This window comes from Bacillus rossius, chromosome 2, assembly GCF_032445375.1.
Source record: "Bacillus rossius redtenbacheri isolate Brsri chromosome 2, Brsri_v3, whole genome shotgun sequence".
Classification (NCBI taxonomy): domain Eukaryota; kingdom Metazoa; phylum Arthropoda; class Insecta; order Phasmatodea; family Bacillidae; genus Bacillus; species Bacillus rossius.
In genome coordinates, this window is record NC_086331.1 from 134845366 (window position 1) to 134865709 (window position 20344).

The 20344-nt window shown below is 39.4% G+C and overlaps 1 protein-coding gene across 13 annotated transcripts in view; it reads right to left on the minus strand.

The window, feature by feature from the left end:
* LOC134529870 (voltage-dependent calcium channel type D subunit alpha-1) overlaps nt 1-20344 on the minus strand; it is a 406577-nt gene that overhangs the window by 293728 nt on the left and 92505 nt on the right. For 12 of the 13 annotated variants that reach the window (XR_010074727.1, XM_063364400.1, XM_063364408.1 and 9 more), the window contains exon 3: nt 2056-2290. Coding sequence is in view for 12 of the 13 variants with exons in the window: in XM_063364400.1 (XP_063220470.1) it covers nt 2056-2186 (131 nt within the window). In the remaining variant the exon portion in view is untranslated. Of the gene's footprint in view, nt 1-2055; nt 2291-15179; nt 15354-20344 lie in introns of all 13 variants that reach the window. The other variant, XM_063364398.1, reaches the window with a different exon arrangement.

Consider the following 20344-nt stretch of genomic DNA (forward strand, 5'->3'; position numbering starts at 1 on the left):
GTTGTTCAATATGATGTATTCCTTCAAGGTGTTAGCGGCTGTGATACCACATCGGCAGTCTTCAATAAATGCAAGATGAAGTGTTGTACGACTCATCAGAAACAACCATTTTTGATTGAAATACTTTGTGTATTCCAATATCCCAATGCGAGTAAAGTCAAACTCATCAAAACCACCAAATGTTATCTTGTAGCATTGTATTGAGGTGAAACACATTTTTATTAGGGATAAAAGTCTCTTCAAACAGAATCGAAATTCAGATTAGCATATGGGATTGATGCTATCCCGAGGCCAGGCTTCATACAATACACCCCATTTTGGAGCTCTTCAGTTTAGTTCAGATGCCCACATTAACTTGAATGAGCTGAGGTACAATTTCACAACAGCTGTAAATAAGAATTAATTTCATTTGGTTGGATTACCTCCCACCATCCGCCTACTTTTTCTGGTGGTTAGCATGCCTGGCTGGGTTCGATTCCTGGCCAGAGAGAGGATTTTTACAGCTTCTTCTTGGGTTCAGGACTTGGTTTTTGTGATGTCCCTTTAAATTCATCCTGTGAAGGCAATGGAAAACGAACGTGGAATCATCCTCCCTAGGCAAGTATAGATTGGTGTTGCCTGTGCTCACGACACCCAGTATTGAGCTAAAACGATTCATCATCACTACCCACCAATGGTGCTTCTCTAGGGAACGCATTAAGAAGTTACACCAAGTGCAAGAATGCTTGGGAAAAGTAAAAATCCTACTGAATGGGGATGGAAGCATAACAGCTTTGGCCAAACACAAATTATGATGACATAAGACCTACCACCAGAAGCTTTACCAAATTATATTTAGTTCCAACGAAAAAAGGCAAGTGCAGCTGCAAAAAAAAAACAGGTTGGAAAGCTTTTTTAAAATGTATGCATTATTGTGGCTGTTCTTGACAAATGTCCCAGAAATGTCAATGGAAGACGATGGTGACTTTGATGAACTTCTTGAAATTGGTAGGATGCTTGAAGACGATAACGAAGTTTGAGGAAGACCACTTTCTGGTGTATGTGACCAATAAAATGGACAAGTAGCTATAATGCCAGCAAAAAGGGAAAATACGTATCAATGGAAATAATTTTTATTTCACTTACATTTAAACATATACGCTAGTGTATGCAGTATAATTTTAAAAAAAGTGTCAATCCTTTATAACTAAATCAACTCAAATTTAATAATATTTGTATTTTTTTAATTTTATTTGTAACCCCACTGCAGGTTTATAGTAATTTAAAAAAAGTTGTCAATAAATGGTGGTGGGACTAGATTTGTGAAAAAAAGTCAGGTAGCCAACTTTCATGGCTTCTTATCGCCGCAGAAATTTGAGCTACAAAAATATTTTAACAGTTAAAATTGAAGGCAATTCAATCCTCTACATAAAAATAAAGAGTGAAAAATTGTGTAAATTCGATAGCTAGAAAAATATTTAAAGGAAACTAAAAACTTTCCATATTTTTGACGGTTTTCCCACAATGACGTTGAATGCACAAGCGCGCCGAGGCCAAAACTTGGCTTTCATATAAGGGAGTATTACATCACATCAAAATATCAGAACTAATATACCCTTTGCAAGCTCGAGTGCTAATAAACCTGGAATATGTTTTATTTATTGGCATGTGGTATATCTGTTACAGACACGAATTTATATAACTATACATTACATACATAGTTTATTTTTGTTTGTCACGCGGATAGAAACTGCATTTTCAATATAATGAGAAATTCGGATATCTCATCGTTTCCATCATGCTAGTGTGGTTACAGCATAAAACATATAGACAAACACCAATAAAAACAATTGTACCAACATGATAATTAACTTTAAACACACAATGCATAAATTACTGTGATTGTATGCCCCGCACAGAGCACAGCAGGGACGTATTCAGGAGGGGTATGACGGATAACACCCCCCCCCCCTCCACAGGCCGTTCAATAAATGAAATTCTGCTTACACCCCTGGTGCAAAGTGCGCAGGAGTCCACACCGACCACGACAGCTAAGCTCGAAGAGTATAAGGATACTTCCACTCGACGATATCTATACACAGCTTCCTGATGGGATTCTTGAGCGGGAGGCAGAAGAGCGCCCTGACCGGCCGGTCTGGTGGTGCCTTGCCCGGCCGCCGCACTGGCCGCTTCTTGTTGGCGCTCATGGCAGTGGCACTCAGAGCCGTCTGCCACGCGGTGGACAGCGGCTTCTCGGGCGCGCTGCTGGTGGTGCTGCTGGTGGTCCTGCCGCCAAAGTTACTTTGTGGCCCTATGGACAGAACAGGCAGGACTTTCATTCGCTCAATTCCGCGCAGCGCCTTGCCCGGCCGCCGCTTGTTGCACTCACAGCCGCCTGGCTCCGATGGAAACCATCTAAAAGATCACTGCCCAGTTACTTCTTAAACAGGTAATATGATCTGGGTACTGGGATGCACTTCTTAAACAGGTAATATGATCTGGGTACTGCGATGTACTTCTTAAATGGGTAATATGATCTGGGTACTGGGATATACTTCTTAAATGGGTAATATGATCTGGGTACTGGGATGTACTTCTTAAACGGGTAATATGATCTGGGTACTGCGATGTACTTCTTAAATGAGTAATATGATCTGGGTACTGGGATGTACTTCTGGCCAGCGACCAGCATCACTGCACTCTCCCAACTTACATACTCTAAACAATCCACGATGGAATGATCGGCCATGCATGTATTTGGGGTGAAGAGGGAGAGAGTGGGTAATTTTAACATGTATTTATATGTGTTTTAGGATCAAAAGCTCAATATAGTTACTTATTTTCTGTTTAAAAAGGAAACATAGTGTTCATGTTATCTTATGTTTTAACTGTTAGATAGGCGATTTAAATAAATGCATCAACTATGCCTACTTCCAGAAACCACAAAACTAAAAATTAAAACTGTGCTTATTCCAACTAGTAAAGATGGTCGTAGTTTTGACTCAACTATTATTATATCTTTGACAGCTAGTATAACAAATGAAGGTATATAATAGTAGCTCACTATAATATGGAAAGTGAATCAAGGATGGTGGCCAATATGGCTCCAATGATGTCACTCTGGTAAGAGCAATATATTTGTCTTGGTAAAGGTAGTGGGGTTCAGTCTTCTTGTAGGGATCATTGAAGTAGGAAGTGTTTTTTTCTTCAAAGTGTATTTGTCGGATTTCTAACCGAGGACACCAAAGTCTGTGACCCAAGTTTTAATAAACTTTTAATTCGAATTTTGTCTTAATTTGCCATGAATTTGCAACACATGTTGTGTATAATGTATCATTATTTAAATATGATTATTGTACCAAGTAATTGTATTAAAAACTCTTTCAGTTGTATATTTTAGTAATGCATAACTTGTGTGTTTAGGAAGTTACACACCCGAGCTTGGGATATGTGGCCTCGCTCACACTTGATGGTTTTTCCGATTCATTAGCATCTAATGATGTACATATATCATTCTTGAGATAATGTTTTCATTTTTGAAAAATTAAAACTAATATTCCCCATGACTACAGAAAGCAGGTTTAAACCTGTCTTGCATTGAATGCAGGTGTTCACTGACAAGAGCTCAGGTCGATACCTAAATGGTAGCTTGTGAACTCACTACTATAGTTTCCACAGTCACGGGTCTGAGGCTGTCTGGGCACTAGAGCGCTTGGGAATTCGTGCGTCGCTGTAGCGCACACATTCGAGGGGTGAGATCAGAAGCCAGATAGTGTGCCAAACGTTTCTTAGTTTTTCCTAACCTAAGTTAAAACTAAGTGTGTAAGGGAGGGGTCTAGGTAGGGAAGACTCTAAGTGCGTCTCAGGGAAAGCCCTATACGCTCTAAACATGCGGGTTTTTAACCATGCAGAAAAGGTCACGTGCATCATGTGCTAGGAGGGGATTGGCCAGTCATGGCAGACGTTTTCGCCATGACTAACTCCCCTCACTCTTAATTCTAGACTAAAAATAGATAAGTTGGGCCCAGGTAAAACCTCCATAGACAGAGGGAAAACCCTGGGCACATACATGCGGGATGCAAAGGTCATGCATTATTACAAGCATGTGGATTACAGGAATAGAAGGATGGTCCTGGAAGAAGAGTGGGGCGTGGTAGAAGTTCTACTATGCAAGGGGTGGGGCACTTGGACTTTTAGTCCGCATTGGTTTGGTCAGGTCTGGTCTTTTGGGGGTGGCTTATGCCGTTTCCCGCCGTGCTGCCAGTTAGCACTTATTGTGGCTGTGTGATCGGATCGTGTAAGTGGGGCGGTCGCGAACTGTGGCGTCGGACTAGACTCCAGAGTGGTGACAGAGCTTCAGGTCGACCTGTCGCCAGTAAAAGGCTGTCGGTCAGTTAGAGAAATTGCCACCATCTGTCATTGAAAAGTCCTAGCTGCAGTACTACGCTGTGTGAGCTGCGGTCGCGAGCAGGGCATCGAGCCAGACTCCAGAATGGTGACACAGCTGTGTGCCGAACGTGGCTCTGAGAACCACTGGAGGGAAGGGTCTGGGGAGGGGGGAGTTTGTGGAGCGCCACTCTTAATACGCGATCATTAATGGTCCTAACACTTGTCATGTGCTGACGTATCTCGCGGGCAACTGTCTTAATGCGTGTGTATTCCTTGCTGTGAGTGTGTCTCATCAAAATAACGTAAGGTTTACTATTACACCCTACTTTATCAGGGCTCTCACTATAATAATTCCTTGAAATGGTTTTTAAAGTAATTTGTAGGTTGTGTTATAATATAATTCGATATAATTTATATGCTCTTAGTAATAATAATATTTTGTTAACATTAAGATCTCCCATTACGAAAGTGCATGCACAGAGTGATATCAATACATGGCTGTGTACTTTTTTAAGTTAATTATTACAAATCGCAAACATTCATATTTTCGGAACTAAAAAATATATAATTAGTAGCTGTTCAGAAATTAATAACAGTAATTAGTTAACATATCGCAATTTTGTATGTTCGTAAATAAGAAATATATAAATAACTTGTCAAAAGTTATAAATTGAATGTGTTTTTTTACTATACAGTTTTAGGTAGCCTACTAATGTTAAAATACTTGTACATTTAAAAACCTCGTTCATTTTTGTAAGCCATTTTAATTTAAAAAATATTCGTGCGGATAAGATTTAAAAAGAGATTCGTTTAGCCCTCGATAGGTCCAAAATAACCACTTAATATAGGTGGCCCGGCAGCAGTAGCTAGCTGCTACAGGACTATCCACTGTCGCTTAATTTCTAGAAAGCCGGAAGCATTACACGATCGTCCAATGTGGCGGCCGTCAATCAGGATACTACTGGTGCAGTGTCGGCCCGGCTGCGAACTATTCGTGGCAACTGATACATGCATTTTCTAGCCCAGGCGAATTTTTATGTTTTAAGTAATACAACATATAGTTTCTTGATCCTTACAGAAATATTTTCCTTATGGTATAGAAATGGAGGAGGAAGTAGGAGGGGAGGGGAGGAAATAGGAGGGAATGGGTCGGGAGGTGAGGAAGGGGTTGGGGAGGTGAGGGGATTAAGGGGTTGGGAAGGGGAGGGGATTAATGGGTTGGGAAGGGGAGGGGATTAAGGGGTTGGGAAGAGGAGGGGATTAAGGGGTTGGGAAGAGGAGGGGATTAAGGGGTTGGGGAGGGGATTAAGGGGTTGGGGAGGGGTTTAAGGTGTTGGGGAGGGGTTTAAGGTGTTGGGGAGGAGAGGAAGGGGTTGGGGAGGGGAGTAATGAGTTGGGGAGGGGAGGAATGGGTTGGGGAGGGGAGGAATGGGTTGGGGAGGGGATTAAGGGGTTGGAAAGGGGAGGGGATTAAGGGGTTGGGAAGGGGAGGGGATTAAGAGGTTGGGAAGGGGAGGGGATTAAGGGGTTGGGGAGGGGATTAAGGGGTTGGGGAGGGGTTTAAGGTGTTGGGGAGGGGTTTAAGGTGTTGGGGAGGGGTTTAAGGTGTTGGGGAGGGGAGGAAGGGGTTGGGGAGGGGAGGAATGGGTTGGGGAGGGGAGGAATGGGTTGGGGAGGGGAGGAATGGGTTGGGGAGGGGAGGAATGGGTTGGGGAGGGGAGGAATGGGTTGGGGAGGGGAGGAATGGGTTGGGGAGGGGAGGAAGGGGTTGGAGAGGGGAGGAAGGGGTTGGAGAGGGGAGGAAGGGGTTGGGGAGGGGAGGAAGGGGTTGGGGAGGGGAGGAAGGGGTTGAGGAGGGGAGGAAGGGGTTGGGGAGGGGAGGAAGGGTGGGGGAGGGGAGGGGGAGTAGGAAGGGGAGGAGAGAGAGGAGTAAACTTGTCATATTCAATAATAATCAATCATAACATTAAAATTCAATAAATAATGATTAATATTTTAAGCCCCTCAGGGGGCAGAAAGGTGGAGGTGCGCGGTCTTAGGAGGGGTGTGGAACAAGGAGAACAAAATAAAGATTGATGATTGACAGGGGAGGGGTAACATTTTTTTATTAGCCTTTCCTGCCTCTCTGCCTCACCCCCTACTAACTGAAAAAGTGTTTCCCTGTGTTTTTCTATTGATATTAATGTTAACAGAATTCTACACCTCCAACAACGTGACTTTTTCAGTAAATAAATATTTTTCAATTCTATAATTTAAGAATATATTTCAATTTTTATTTAGGCTAAACTGCTATATAAAATTGTTTAAGTTGAATCGAGACACACGGATTTCATTAAGTTTAATGTAGTTTATTTTCGATGTTCTCTGTGTTTTAATTCCGGATTCCTGAATGCGTAATACTTATTATGCCATAACCGACTAGGGACATGCTGATTCCTAAATGGGTGTGGGTTGATTTATACTTGGCTGTTCAGATTTTTACATACACCATTTTAAAAATTGTCGGTACATTTTAATTCATATGCTGCAGTTAAGAGACCTTGTTTACCAAACCTTTTTATGAGCAACTTAAGTGGCATCGATTTTTGCCATTGCTGTTAAATCTTTGGTTAGCCATGATGATTACGGAATAGTAACGCTTTTATTTAAAAACGAAAGTACAAAAAAATTAAATAAAACTATGTACACAAAAAACTAAGTAGTTTCGATAAATTGCATTTTTGTGACCCTTTGTCGCCTCTACTTACATTCCTTAAAAGTATCTCATAACTTTCCTTCTTGGCATGCTAAAAAATTCAGACAAGCATAATATATTCTTTTCTTTAGCAAGCTAAGTAAAAATATATTGTATGATGTATACAGCGAACTTTTATTTCATAACTTACAATTCCACGGACAGAACTTAAATTCCTTGTTATGCTCGAATCGGTATATCACTATTAATATAACCACGAAATGTGACTGCACATTCACATAAATAGTTAAATGCATTCACTATACAACACTTAAGACACTGTTAAGGAAGGCAGATGGAAACTAAACTCATAATTACTGGAAGCCAATTGTATTCATCATATTATGTGCTACTACTAAAGTAGTATATAATAGTTCCTCCTGCATCAAAGTTCAGGGTGAGCTGTCGAGGTGTCGGCTACCATCTTGTATTCTGATGTCACGGTGGCTGTCTTGGATTGTGATGTCACAGTGGCTTTCATGGATAGCCTTTACTTGACCTTCAAAATTAGCCAAAAATATACTCTAATTTCACCAAAATTTCCCATTTTTATGGGGAAAAAATATGCCAAAAAATCTTTAAAATGAAAAATTCCCTTTGGAGCGAAAAAATTTCCTTTTAGGGGGAAAATTTCCTTTTAGGGGGAAAATTTCCCATTTTACCCCTCAAAAAAAGCAGATGACTTGAAAATTCATGAGCAGCTTAACACTCATTAAAACAAGCCAACCTAAGGTGCTTGAGGTACTGAACCTCGATGTTCGACCATGACATTTTACCTTGACCTTCTTGACCAAGATATTTGACCTTGGCTTTGGCCTTGACAAAGAAATGACCTTTGACATCGACTCCCATTTTAATTCCACCATCTTGAAATAGTGTGTCCCACTCACGATTATTGCACTTTTCGTTATGGTAGAACCTTCTGCCAATTTGATTCCTGACATGTCGCCATCTTGTTTCTGTCTGGAGGCAGGCATCTTGGATGAGATTGTCTGTTGCTTCTCGATTTTGATGTCCGCAATCTTGTTTTCGGTTGCTGGATGCATCCATATTGGGTGATTTCCCATTCGCCATTTTGTTTTCGGTTGCTGGATATCTCCATGGATGAATTCCCATTCGCCATCTTGTTTTTTGTTTTGCTGGAGGTCACCATCCTGGACGACAATTTCAGTCATATTTGTTTGCGCTGTTTGTTCCTAGAGTGCACCAGCATCGCTCTGTCTCAAGCACATAAGGTCGATGTTCCATTACCTACTTGTTCTGAAGTGATCATTAGACACATTAAATTCAAAATTGTATACAAAATACATGGGAAACAAGGTGATTCGAATCATGACGGCTCGGACCTCAGAGTTGGAAAACATATGCCGCTGACCACGCGCCTATCGAGACCTTTACTAGATTGAGAATGAAAAAATGGTATATATAAAAATAACAGACATCCAGATTTTAATTTTTTTTAATTTGAAGGAATAATAGCATCACCTGCTGGAGGGCATTACTTTCAGTACTTGCAACTAGGAGTGCTAGTTTCATATAGTAAACACATGTCTGCTAGATGACATTGCAGCCATCTTGTTTCATTACTAGATACTAGGAGTGCTAGTGTCACATAGTACACACATCACATGCTAGAGGTTGCTGCTGCCATATTGGCTTAATTTGTACTTGATAGAGTACAATAATAAGTGATTTAGTGACATCCACGATATTATCAGCTATCTTGGATGCCATCTTGAAAATCTGTAACCAACCAAGAAATTAAGGAAAAATTCCAAAAATTATCAGAAAATCAGAAATTAATATGATTGACTCGATCAATTCCTGTCCTTGGTTCGATCTTTGCTCGATGCAAAAATGTTTATTTTATGTAAAAAAACAAGGTGGCAGACATGACATCAGAATCTAAAAAAGTGACTGTGATGTCAAAGATAGCGACTTTCAGCAGACAGAAACAATATGGCGGATGTACTGTCAGAATCTAAATTGGTTGACTGTTCTACCATAACAAAAAGTAGAACGATCGTGATTGGGACGCTCGATTTCAAGATGGTGGAATTTAAAATGGTGGCCAAGGTGAAAGGTCGTACTTCAAGGTCAAGGTAACATGCAATGTCAAAACCATGGTCAAATGTCAAGATTAAGAAAGTAAAGATCAAATGTAAATCTCAATGGTCAATGTCAAAGGTCATGGTCAAAGTCGTCAATGATGGCTGCTGTGACATTATACTAGCTAATGTAATATAGGTATTCCTTGATATTATTGGTGGGAGGTCAGTCTGCCAGTGGCCATCAAGGAGGACCCGCTGCTATTTTTTTTTGCCCTCACCGAATTCGAACAGAGGACGTCATGATGTAGTTGTATTTATTAAAATTTTATAATGACTGTATTTAAAAAAATTACGTGAATTTTGAAATTGTTTCAGATTTTCAAGATGGCGGACATGACAATTAAAAAGTGGCAGCTATGACATCATCCTAAAGGTCTAGGTAATGACCTAAGCCGCTTAGGAGTCTCGAGCTGCTTTTAGGAATTTTTAAGCCATCAGCATTTTTTGTGGACTATAATGGGAAATTTTTCCTTGAAAAGGAAATTTATCGCTAGAAAAGGAAATTTTATGTTTCTAATTTTTTGGCTTTTTTTTTAAACTGGACATGTTGGCAAATTTTGGTGAAATTTTAACAAATTTTCTGTGTTTTTTTTTAACTTTTGGATCAAGGTCAAAAGTCAGGGTCAAGGTCATCCAAAATGATCACTGTTGTAACCAGTACGACTGTTTACAGTTATATTATTATTTTGATTATTATTGTAACATTAATTGTATATTTCATAAGCCGATCTTATGTATTTAATTATTTTATTGTAAAGAGGACAACCAAAGTTTAACATATATCACACATCTTATTGCCAGAGACAACACACCTTTTAACTTCAGGGTCTTCTAAGCATTATTCTTTGGAAACTTTATTCATTTGCCTTAGTTCAGCACTCTTACACGCTAAAATCCAAGTTTTATTTCACTATGCAGTTAATTTGGTTTGCTGATATTTCCATAGCTCCTTGGTTGCTAGGGACGTAAAATAAATAGTTAGAAGGAGGAAGAGGGAGACGCCATCGCCATCTTGCAGCGGGAAGACGTTTCTCGGGCTGGGGCGAACCAAAGCCTTGGTTGCCGCCCGAGGAATTGAAGATTCGCGTCATCCGCGGTCGTGTGCTATACAGAATTCTCCACACTATGGTTTGTGAGAATAGTTCTGGACTGAATAAGTCTCAGATAGGGAGTATCGGCGACATCTAGTGCCAACTTCCGCGTCGGTCCCGTTCGTCCCGTAGTGGTTCCGGACGACTGATGTCAGCGCCAGCTACGATCGGCCACGACGTTTGGTGAGACCGATCCAAATTAAAACAGACTTTTTAGGACGAGAGGGAAGTCGATTCTTCAGCCAGACACCCGGCTACTTCAGATCTTCTGTAGTTCGCCAATTAGATAAATATGTAGAGTAGCGGTATATGCGAAAAAAAATGCTGAAAATCCGAAAATACTTATATTCTATGCTCTTTCACTTCCTCTTTTCAAATCAACCGGCGGAGATAAGAAATTCCAAATACTTTAGGAGATATCGATTTTTTTTAATTTAGCAATACAACACCTGTACAACCATTTTAACGACGCCATTTTTGTTATTATGCCGTGTGTTCGTGAATGCGTAATAAATAAAATGGTCGATTAGGTCAGGTCAGTTACATTATTAATACTTTCAAACTAAGCGGACATAAAAAATAATGTGAATTAATTTTAATGGCTGTTTAGTTTTAAAATATTTATAATGTAACTGACCTGACCAAACAAACCCTGACAAAGGATGATCAGTAGGAACTAAAATGGTCCATTAGGTCAGGTCAGTTACATTATGAATACTTTCAAACTAAGCGTACATTAAAAATAATATGATTTAATTTCAATGGTTCTTTAGTTTTAAAGTAGTTATAATGTAACTGACCTGACCTAACAAACCCGGACAAATGATGAACATTAACAACTCACGTAAATTTTTTTTGTTACTTATTAGGGGAGAGTGGGGGAAATCCGCCACCTGGGGGAAATCCGCCACCCATAGAATCAGACGAGGTGCGCATGCTGGAGTGAAGTGAATTGGTGCGAGATCTAGCGAGGAGTTTGAAACATGTTGTGTTAGCGTCCGGTGCGGTTCTTGCTGCGTGGTTTTTTTTATCGACGATAAATAGTTTTTTCTGTGTTTTCATATAATTTCTGGACTCGATTTGTAGCAAGGTAAGTGGAGTTAAATATTAACTGACACATGTAGTTATATTATAATGTTAAATACTTACTATAGTAAGTAATTTAACATATTTGTTTGTGTTCATAGTTATTTAGGTTATGTGTAAAAATGGCACAAAACGACTGATACAAAATGGGGCAATACCGCCACTCCTGCATGGGGCAATGGCGCCATGGTGGCGATATTACCCCTATACAATTTTGCAAGTAACATATCCTTTATTATTATTTTTCAGATGCCACGGACTAGGAAGAGAAGAACTGAAAAAGCAAAATGGTCAGAGGAAAGTTTGAAGGAAGCTATTGATGCTGTGAAGAAGGGTAAGTCAGTGAAAAGTACTGCAAACCAGTATAACATTCCCAGGTCAACATTAAGAGACCGATTGAAAACAAACTTAACAGAAAAACCAACCCTGGGAAGAAAGCCACTATTTACAGCGGAACAAGAAAAACAAATAGCTGATCATGTTTTATTGCTATCAAGGTTGTTTTTCGGTATTTCTATTACTGAACTTCGACGTTTGGCGTTTGATATAGCAGAGGCAAATGAAATGTAACACACCTTCAATAAGGAAACTAAATTAGCTGGCCCAGATTGGGTTTATGGTTTCTTGAACCGAAACCCGTCAATCAGTCTGCGAAAACCAGAACCTACCAGCCTAAATAGAATTTCAGGATTCAACAAGGTTGAAGTAGATCTTTTCTTCAAAAATATGGAAACAGTACAAGAAAAATTTCATTTCCCAGCATCCAGAATATATAATGTGGATGAGACCGGTATATCCACGGTACATAAACCAGGAAAGATTCTGGGACCTAAAGGCCAGAAGCAAGTGGGAGCAGTAACAAGTTGGGAGAGAGGAAAAAATGTAACAGTAGTTTGCACTGTGAGTGCTACCGGAAATTACATTCCACCCATGTTAATTTTTCCACGCCAGCGAATGTCACCACAGTTACAGAAAGGAGGACCACGTGATGCAATTTATGCATGTTCCAAGAATGGGTGGATCAATGAAGATCTATTTATGGATTGGCTACAGCACTTCCAAAAGAACACTCGACCAACTATCGAAGATCCTGTCTTACTTATTCTTGACAACCACTCCAGCCACAAATCGTACAGGGTGTATTCGTTTTGCAGAAAGAATTATATACATATTGTGTCACTTCCACCCCATTCGTCTCATCGACTACAACCCTTGGATATCTGTTTTTATGGCCCTCTTAAGAATGCTTTCAACAAGGAATGTGAACTCTACATGAAAACTCACAGCAGCGAGAACCTAAAAATCACACCATACGAACTGGCAGAAATTTTTAACCGAGCCTACATTCGTGTTGCTACACTGGAGAAAGGGGTCACTGGATTTTTAACAGCAGGAATTTATCCATTGAATCCCACCAAATTTGGAGAAGATGATTTCATTGCTACACATGAAGTTAATTCAACAGTTTGCATTCCAGATGGTGAAGAAAAGCCGCAAATTTCATCTAGTCCTATTCCTACGGCTACATCACATCAACCTCCAGGATCAGACTCAACATGCCAAGATAACACAGATATGGAGACGGAGCCTCTACCTTCCACATCTGGAGGAAAAAATGAAGTAAGTCAACCTCCTTTATTGCACCACACTGTGGGCCTAGTTGAAAAAATCTCTCCAATTCCTAAACCATGTTCATCAAAATCGGTTGGTATAAGGGCCTCAAGAAAGCAGCACTCTGAGATCATCACTTCGAGTCCAATTAAGGCTTACTTTGACGAAATCACTAAGAAGAAATTGATAAAAAGAGGATCTAATGTCACAGATGAGAGGAAAAAAAGGAAGTCATCCAGCAAACACTCAGGAAAGAAGGTCATGAAGACATGCAGAAGAGGGCTTATGTTGAAATCATCATCGTCTTCAAACGAGGAAGACATAGATGAAAAAAAATTGTGTGACGACAATGAGGATGATGATATAGACCCAGTGCAGTTTGGTGATGATTTCAACGTGTGCGTTATATGCAACGAATTCGGAAAAAATAACGAATTATGGTTCCGCTGTACGCTTTGTTCCCGATGGGCCCATTCAGAATGCAGTGGCTATGAATCAGCTAAAGACTATATATGTGACTTTTGTTAATTTCTCTATTGTATCCTAATGGGTGGCTATGGATCAGCTAAAGCATGAGTAGGTTTACTTTTGTTCTTTGTCGTAGTGTATCCTTGTAAGTGTACATGTAAGTTATAGCTTAAACACGTCAATGTTTTAATAAATAATGTCTTCTTTACAAACAATATAAATATCTCAAATGAGTGGCGGAATTACCCCGAGTAGCGGGGTAATACCACCATTCGCCGAATCGTAATTACATACAAATTACACATAGAAGACTTATTTCTAAGCTCTTGAACTGTTAGCATTGTGTACTAAGATCCCCAACAGTCAGGTATAACTGATTATTTCCAGCCTATCGTCATTCGGTTGATGGCTATCTTATGTTTTCCTTAAGGTGGCGCCATTCCCCCATCTTCACTTGCGCAACAATATCCAAATAAAAAATAAGACTTTAAAATTAGAAACGTTAAAAGCGGAGGCGGGTACATTTCCTTTGCCATTAGAAGGAAATGATGTAGTCATTCACCTACATTGCGATACCTCCGACGGAACATAAATAAATAAATGAATAATCACGTGTTGGTTCATTTGAATACTGGCCAATCACGGAACTGTCACGTGACAACATTGTCCAATAAGAAACATAATAGATACTCGTAAACAAGAAACAATGGTAATCGCAGCATGAATACGCAGGTATTGTGATGAAAATTAAAAAATTCGATATCTCCTAAAGTATTTGGAATTTCTTATCTCCGCCGGTTGATTTCAAAAGAGGAAGTGAAAGAGCATAGAATAAAGGTATTTTCGGATTTTTAGCATTTTTTTCCACATATACCGCGACTCTACATATTTACCGCCAGTTACAGCTTCCAGCGTCCAGTGTTCCAGCGTCGCAGCCAGACCACCTGGAGTTCCTAGGAAGAGAGCCTCAAGCCTCCGACAGATTATAGCTAGACCCGGCATGGTAGTCGATGTGTTCCTGTGACGTCATTTACATCTACTTACTGACACCTAGGTCACAACAAAATGATAACATACACAGTAAATTATTTTGGTTGTTCCTCTCGCTGAATTGCATGGTAATAGTAACTTCACGACAATATTTAAGAACCCATTAAAATCGTATGTTTTCAAACTACTACTATTTCAATTACAGTAAATGTCAGTTACGTATAAGACAGACTTGGTCATAGGTAATGCAAATTTACACTAGTAACACAACACTACCAAATTTCCTTTTAATAATTATTCTCTTGACAGTAGTACAATGCAGTGACGTGCTAGCTGAATTAGCAGTCTGGGTAATCCATACAGCAGCAGCGTTCCCGAGATCTACTGCGGAGAGAATAGGTGCCAAAAACCCCGCAAGAACAATTATTATTTACAGTTGACCATATAATACATATTTCAATTAGAGTGGCACACATTATTGTGGGGCTTGTACAGTTGGCCACACACAGAGAATAATTACAGTGGCGCCCAACGTGGGGCTTGTACAGTTGGCAACACACAGAGAATAATTACACTGTGATGACAGAATCCAATATGGCAGCCAACACCTCGACATCTCTCACTGAACCCTGTAGCAGGAGGAACTTTAATACACTATATATTATACAAACAGTTTGAAACGAACTACACAAAACCATATATTTTTGAATTACTACTCACCTTAGCTTCCTGAATATGGTGTGAAATTTTTTTATGATGTATCAAATTTCAGCTATTTTTATAAGCAATAAAAAGTCAAAGCCTGCCCTTCAATACAGTTGGGTCATCGTAAGATGTAAAACTGATGTTTCCTCCATCGTGTACCATCATCTTCAAATTCTCACAGCAGTAATTCTGAAAATCAATATAATTTGTATAATTATAATAATCATCCAAGACATTTTATTTTATTGTTTTATGATGGTGTCTTCTTCTTTTGACGTAAAAGCCCCATCGTCGTCACAGATTCTGGTAGCAGGTGCCTTCAACATGTTTAAGGATGAGAATAAATTTTGGCGTAGATACATGATTAATTTCCACGAAGAAGTTGCTCGCAAAATGCTGTCTCATTAAAATAATTCACAACATTTTACTAAAAGTCAATTAGTGAAATCTGTAGAAACATCGCCTTTTAAAACATAATTTTTATAAACTATATTCGACAAAATTCCACTCGTACAAGTCATGACATATTTGAACATGTTTAATCAACATTTCGCGCTACCGGCACTCATAGGGGAGGTCGTGTGTGGGATGCCAGCTGCCTGCACAGGTGTGACACTCTCAAGCTGGCCTTCCATTGCTCCCTCAAGCGAACGAGGGAGGTCGTGTGTGGGATGCCAGCTGCCTGCACAGGTGTGACACTCTCAAGCTGGCCTTCCATTGCTCCCTCAAGCGAACGAGGGAGGTCGTGTGTGGGATGCCAGCTGCCTGCACAGGTGTGACACTCTCAAGCTGGCCTTCCATTGCTCCCTCAAGCGAACGAGGGAGGTCGTGTGTGGGATGCCAGCTGCCTGCACAGGTGTGACACTCTCAAGCTGGCCTTCCATTGCTCCCTCAAGCGAACGAGGGAGGTCGTGTGTGGGATGCCAGCTGCCTGCACAGGTGTGACACTCTCAAGCTGGCTTCCATTGCTCCCTCAAGCGAATGCTCTGCATCACCGTCTTCACTCCCTGGCGTCTACTGTGCCGGCATAGAGTCACATCGCTTGGCATGACATCGGTATGAATACTGCAAATCGCTGAACTGGATAAGGAATCACATTTAACGCAAATCTTGTTAAAACTAGTTGGTTCTCAATGGTAGAATGTAGTGTGTTTGTCTTTAATGCGTTACTTTATATTATCGCTTGAAATAAACTTATAGATCCACTTATCACACCAACGTAGCATTTATCATGCCTATTGTTTCCTATTCGTAAAGGAGCAAATTCAAATGAAAAATCTTTATACTCTCTATTACAGTGAAAAATTAAATACTTTATATTTTAAATGATTAATATTTGATCGTTTTATGCATATAATAGCAACACTTTATTACAATAATCTGGGACGCAGGATCCAAAAGTCCCTGTTTCGATTCTTACCAACATATTTCGCAAACACATCATAAATGAAACAAAAGTTAACTTCTGAAATACATTACAAATGTATAAGCTCAACATGACATATTTTTGTATGAAATAGTCTGACATTTAAATTGTACAATTTTTATGGTCACTTTTTCTTACAAGATGTATTTATTTCTATGGGTTACAAAAATATGATGGATCGTGAAAAACTAATTATAGTACACTGCGGGGGAAAAACAGTTTCTTTGCATGAAGTGTTAAAAATGTATATTCACACAAGTTGATAGAAACAAACCCAAAATATTTCAAGTGGTGATTTTTCATGGAAATTAATGCAAAGTTTATAAAATTCAAGTAATTCTAAGGGCGATAGTCGTTCTTGAAAAACCGTTTGAAGACATAGCAGTTGTGCAAAGAAATTCAAAACTATTTTTGATTTAACTGCAATTCCAGGAAGTGTTTTATTGAACAAAGTTCTTCAACTTCTTCAATCTATTACCAAACATTAAACTGAAATAAAAAATAATACTGTTAATTCGTATAAAAAACAATATGAAGTAGCATCCTGATATTGGAAACAAAACTTTTACCTGCGGGTATTATAGATATTAGTTGACGTTTGAGATTTATGACCTAAAAACAAATAAAATCCTTGCTGCAACTACCTATACAGTATTTCACTCTTGGATTGCAGTGTGGAAGTGAATGGGTGCTTTCTCTCTCTTTGTAAAACATGCCGACTGCCGTGAGCGCTGTCCTTGTCTTTTCGTGCGCTGTTGCCATATATCATAGATATTAAAAGTTGTATTTTTTGGACAAAGCATTTTTGTATATTTTAAATCATAAAAATATCCATCAGGCGATGTACATTTTGCATGCTTAATTGAATTTTAAGGAGCCAAAAACAATTTAAAACAACTTTCTCACTGGGAACTGTTTTTAAGTATTTCAAAATATATCACATAAAAAATTAAGCAAAGTGTGTATTCTATTCAGATTTTTTGAATAAATTCATGTTTGGCAATGCTACCAAAAAACTCAAGACGTACTGATCCATGTTGCAGTTCTTCAATTCTTTTAAATACCTACTCAAAAACTGACATCAAAAAGTTGATACCTATGTGGCAAAGTTTTTTGCCATTAAAGATAGATAGGGGTCGAAAGACTGAAGGATGTTTACAATGAATGGAATTTGTTTAAAACACCACCATCTCAATTGCTCCCATGGTTATCGTGTCCATAGCTGTGAAGATGTGTCTTAACGCAAGAGCGCGCTGTACTAGAGGCTAGCTTCAACCTGCTTTGTAAGCGAAAACATGGTTGTGTTTGGATAAGTAAAGTTCTGTCCGACAGGTGTTCAAATATTAAGGCTTCCTTGGTTCAGCTATTTCCTACGACACTCATTTCTGGAAACCGGCCTACCAGTCAGGGCCGTGTCTCGCGACCAAGCGAAGCATTGTGTCCTGTGACTCTTCACAGTTACACTTTTGACGGGTTATTTATTCACATGTGGTTTTATTTTCTGCCTTGATGTGGATTAAGTAATGTCAACTATGTAAGGTGGAACACCAAACAGAAACTACATTGGTAGGCTACGAGGGAGGGCGCGCAAGATTGTGTCAAACGTACTTGAGAATGTTTCTAAAAACATGAGTGTGAACAATGCAGTCAAGGAAGCTTCCAAAGCAGCTGGCTGATCAGAACGAACCGTTTACGCCTTTGGGAGGGAAATGGAGTGGCATGGTACCCTTAAGTACGCCTGGTCATGTAAAACCAAAAAAACTCAAACATAAAAGTTCCCATAAACAAACTTTCGATGGCATTATATAGAGTGGGTTTCGGCAGATCGTTCACATTTTTGTGTTTGCTTACAATGTTTGCTTCAAATGTTATTCTAGCAAAACTGAAAAATGACGAATCACTGCCAAATTTATCTCGTACCACCTTGCATAGGTTTCTTCACGTCATTGGGTTTGAGAAATTAAGAAGAATAACCAGGCATTATATATAGAACGTGACGACATAATTCGGTGGCGGCATACCGACTTGAGAAACGTAAAAAGGTTTCTGGATTTAGGAAAGCCAGCTATCTATACAGAGGAGTCGTGGGTAAATGTGGGGCTCATTGTGGAAAAGGCAAGGAAAGACAGCCGTGAAGAACGTTCAACAGGCAGCCATTGAAAGCCTTAGTTCAGGCCTTAAACAGCCTACAGGACATGGCGCACATTTTGCATCAATTCCGATGAAATGACTGCAGATTGGTATGAAAAGTAGTTTGCCTAAAATCTTTTGCCAAACACTCCAGACGAAACTGTTACTGCTTTAGATAATGCATGATACCATAGCAGGATGTGTGAACCGATTCCCCTGCAATGTTTTCGTGTGGAGTATATACGATAGTATCTCGCGAAGATGGGCATTTCGTATGATGCCAGTATGATTAATAGGGAATTGCTACACACAGGAGGACGGGAAAAGCTTAAGTAAAAAAAATACATACATGAAGAAATAGCCAAAAGCGTAAGACGAACTGTACTTTGCTTGCCCCCATATCATTGCGAGCTCAGCCCTATTGAAATGGTGTGGGCCCAAGTGAAATCGTTCGTAAGACTTCGTAACAAAACTTTCTAGGCGCATGTTGATAACACAAAGTTATGACTACCATCAAAATAAAACTGTAAAAATTATATAGAACAGGTTAAAAACATGGAAGAAGAGCTGTGGAGAGCTGACAAACTTAAAGATGACGAGGAAAGTTTTTTTTATAATTTTGGCCTCATTAAATTCATTCCAGTCATCTCCATCACCCCAACCCCTTTTGTCTGGTTAGCCCTGTGCTACTCTCACGGAAGGGGTATCAACTTTGGTCAGCGCAAGCGATAGTGATTAAAAGTTACGTGTAATTTTTTATCAAGTTCATTTTACAATTTCGTTTTAATATTTCGTATGAATTCGTGCCAATGAATATGTGTGAATGGTTTTTTTTGTGTTGTTGTAGGTTAGAGTAAAAAAGTGACGATTTACTACAAATGTATAGGCAAGCCAGTAAAACATATTATTAATTACGATATGAGATCTTAAAATGCTTCTGGTGCAAACAGAATTCCAAAGAAACACATCTCTTGAAATTCGTAATGTGTGAGACATTTGGCAACAGCACGCGCCATAAGTCGTGTACTGCAATCTAAGAGGGAAACGTTCTATAGGAATGTTTGCATACAACGCATGCCTCTAGGTAGGGAATACTTTGTCCTTAGAGATGTAGTCCCTTTAAGTAACCAATATTTGGTTGACCATTCCCACCAGCTACAACTAAAACATGACAGGGCAGTTGGTGTTCGCTGACTTAACATGTGTGTTATGGAGCAACGGATTTAACATTTCTAAGTCTATCTGGAAGAAATTGGCAGACATCCAGAGGACTAAATTGGCCTGAGAACTCACCACATGTACCAACTAAGGTACCAAAACAGTGTGACTGCTAATGCAAATTAAATAAACGAGCCAAAAGAATAGACCATGTGCGTTCTCCCATCACAAATATAATGCTCACCTCCGAGAGGACGAAGAATTGTCTACTTCCAAGCGTTATGTTTCTGATGCTGAAACTTTTCATGTGTGATGCACAAAAAACATCTCGTCCGAGTTGCAACGAAGTCCTTTCACATTATATCATAAGCTTCAACAAAAGTCAATAATATCACATCGAATTGCATACAAGTTTCTTGCAATAAGTGGATGCTGCCTAATGTTATTTAAATGAAATGTTAGTTTA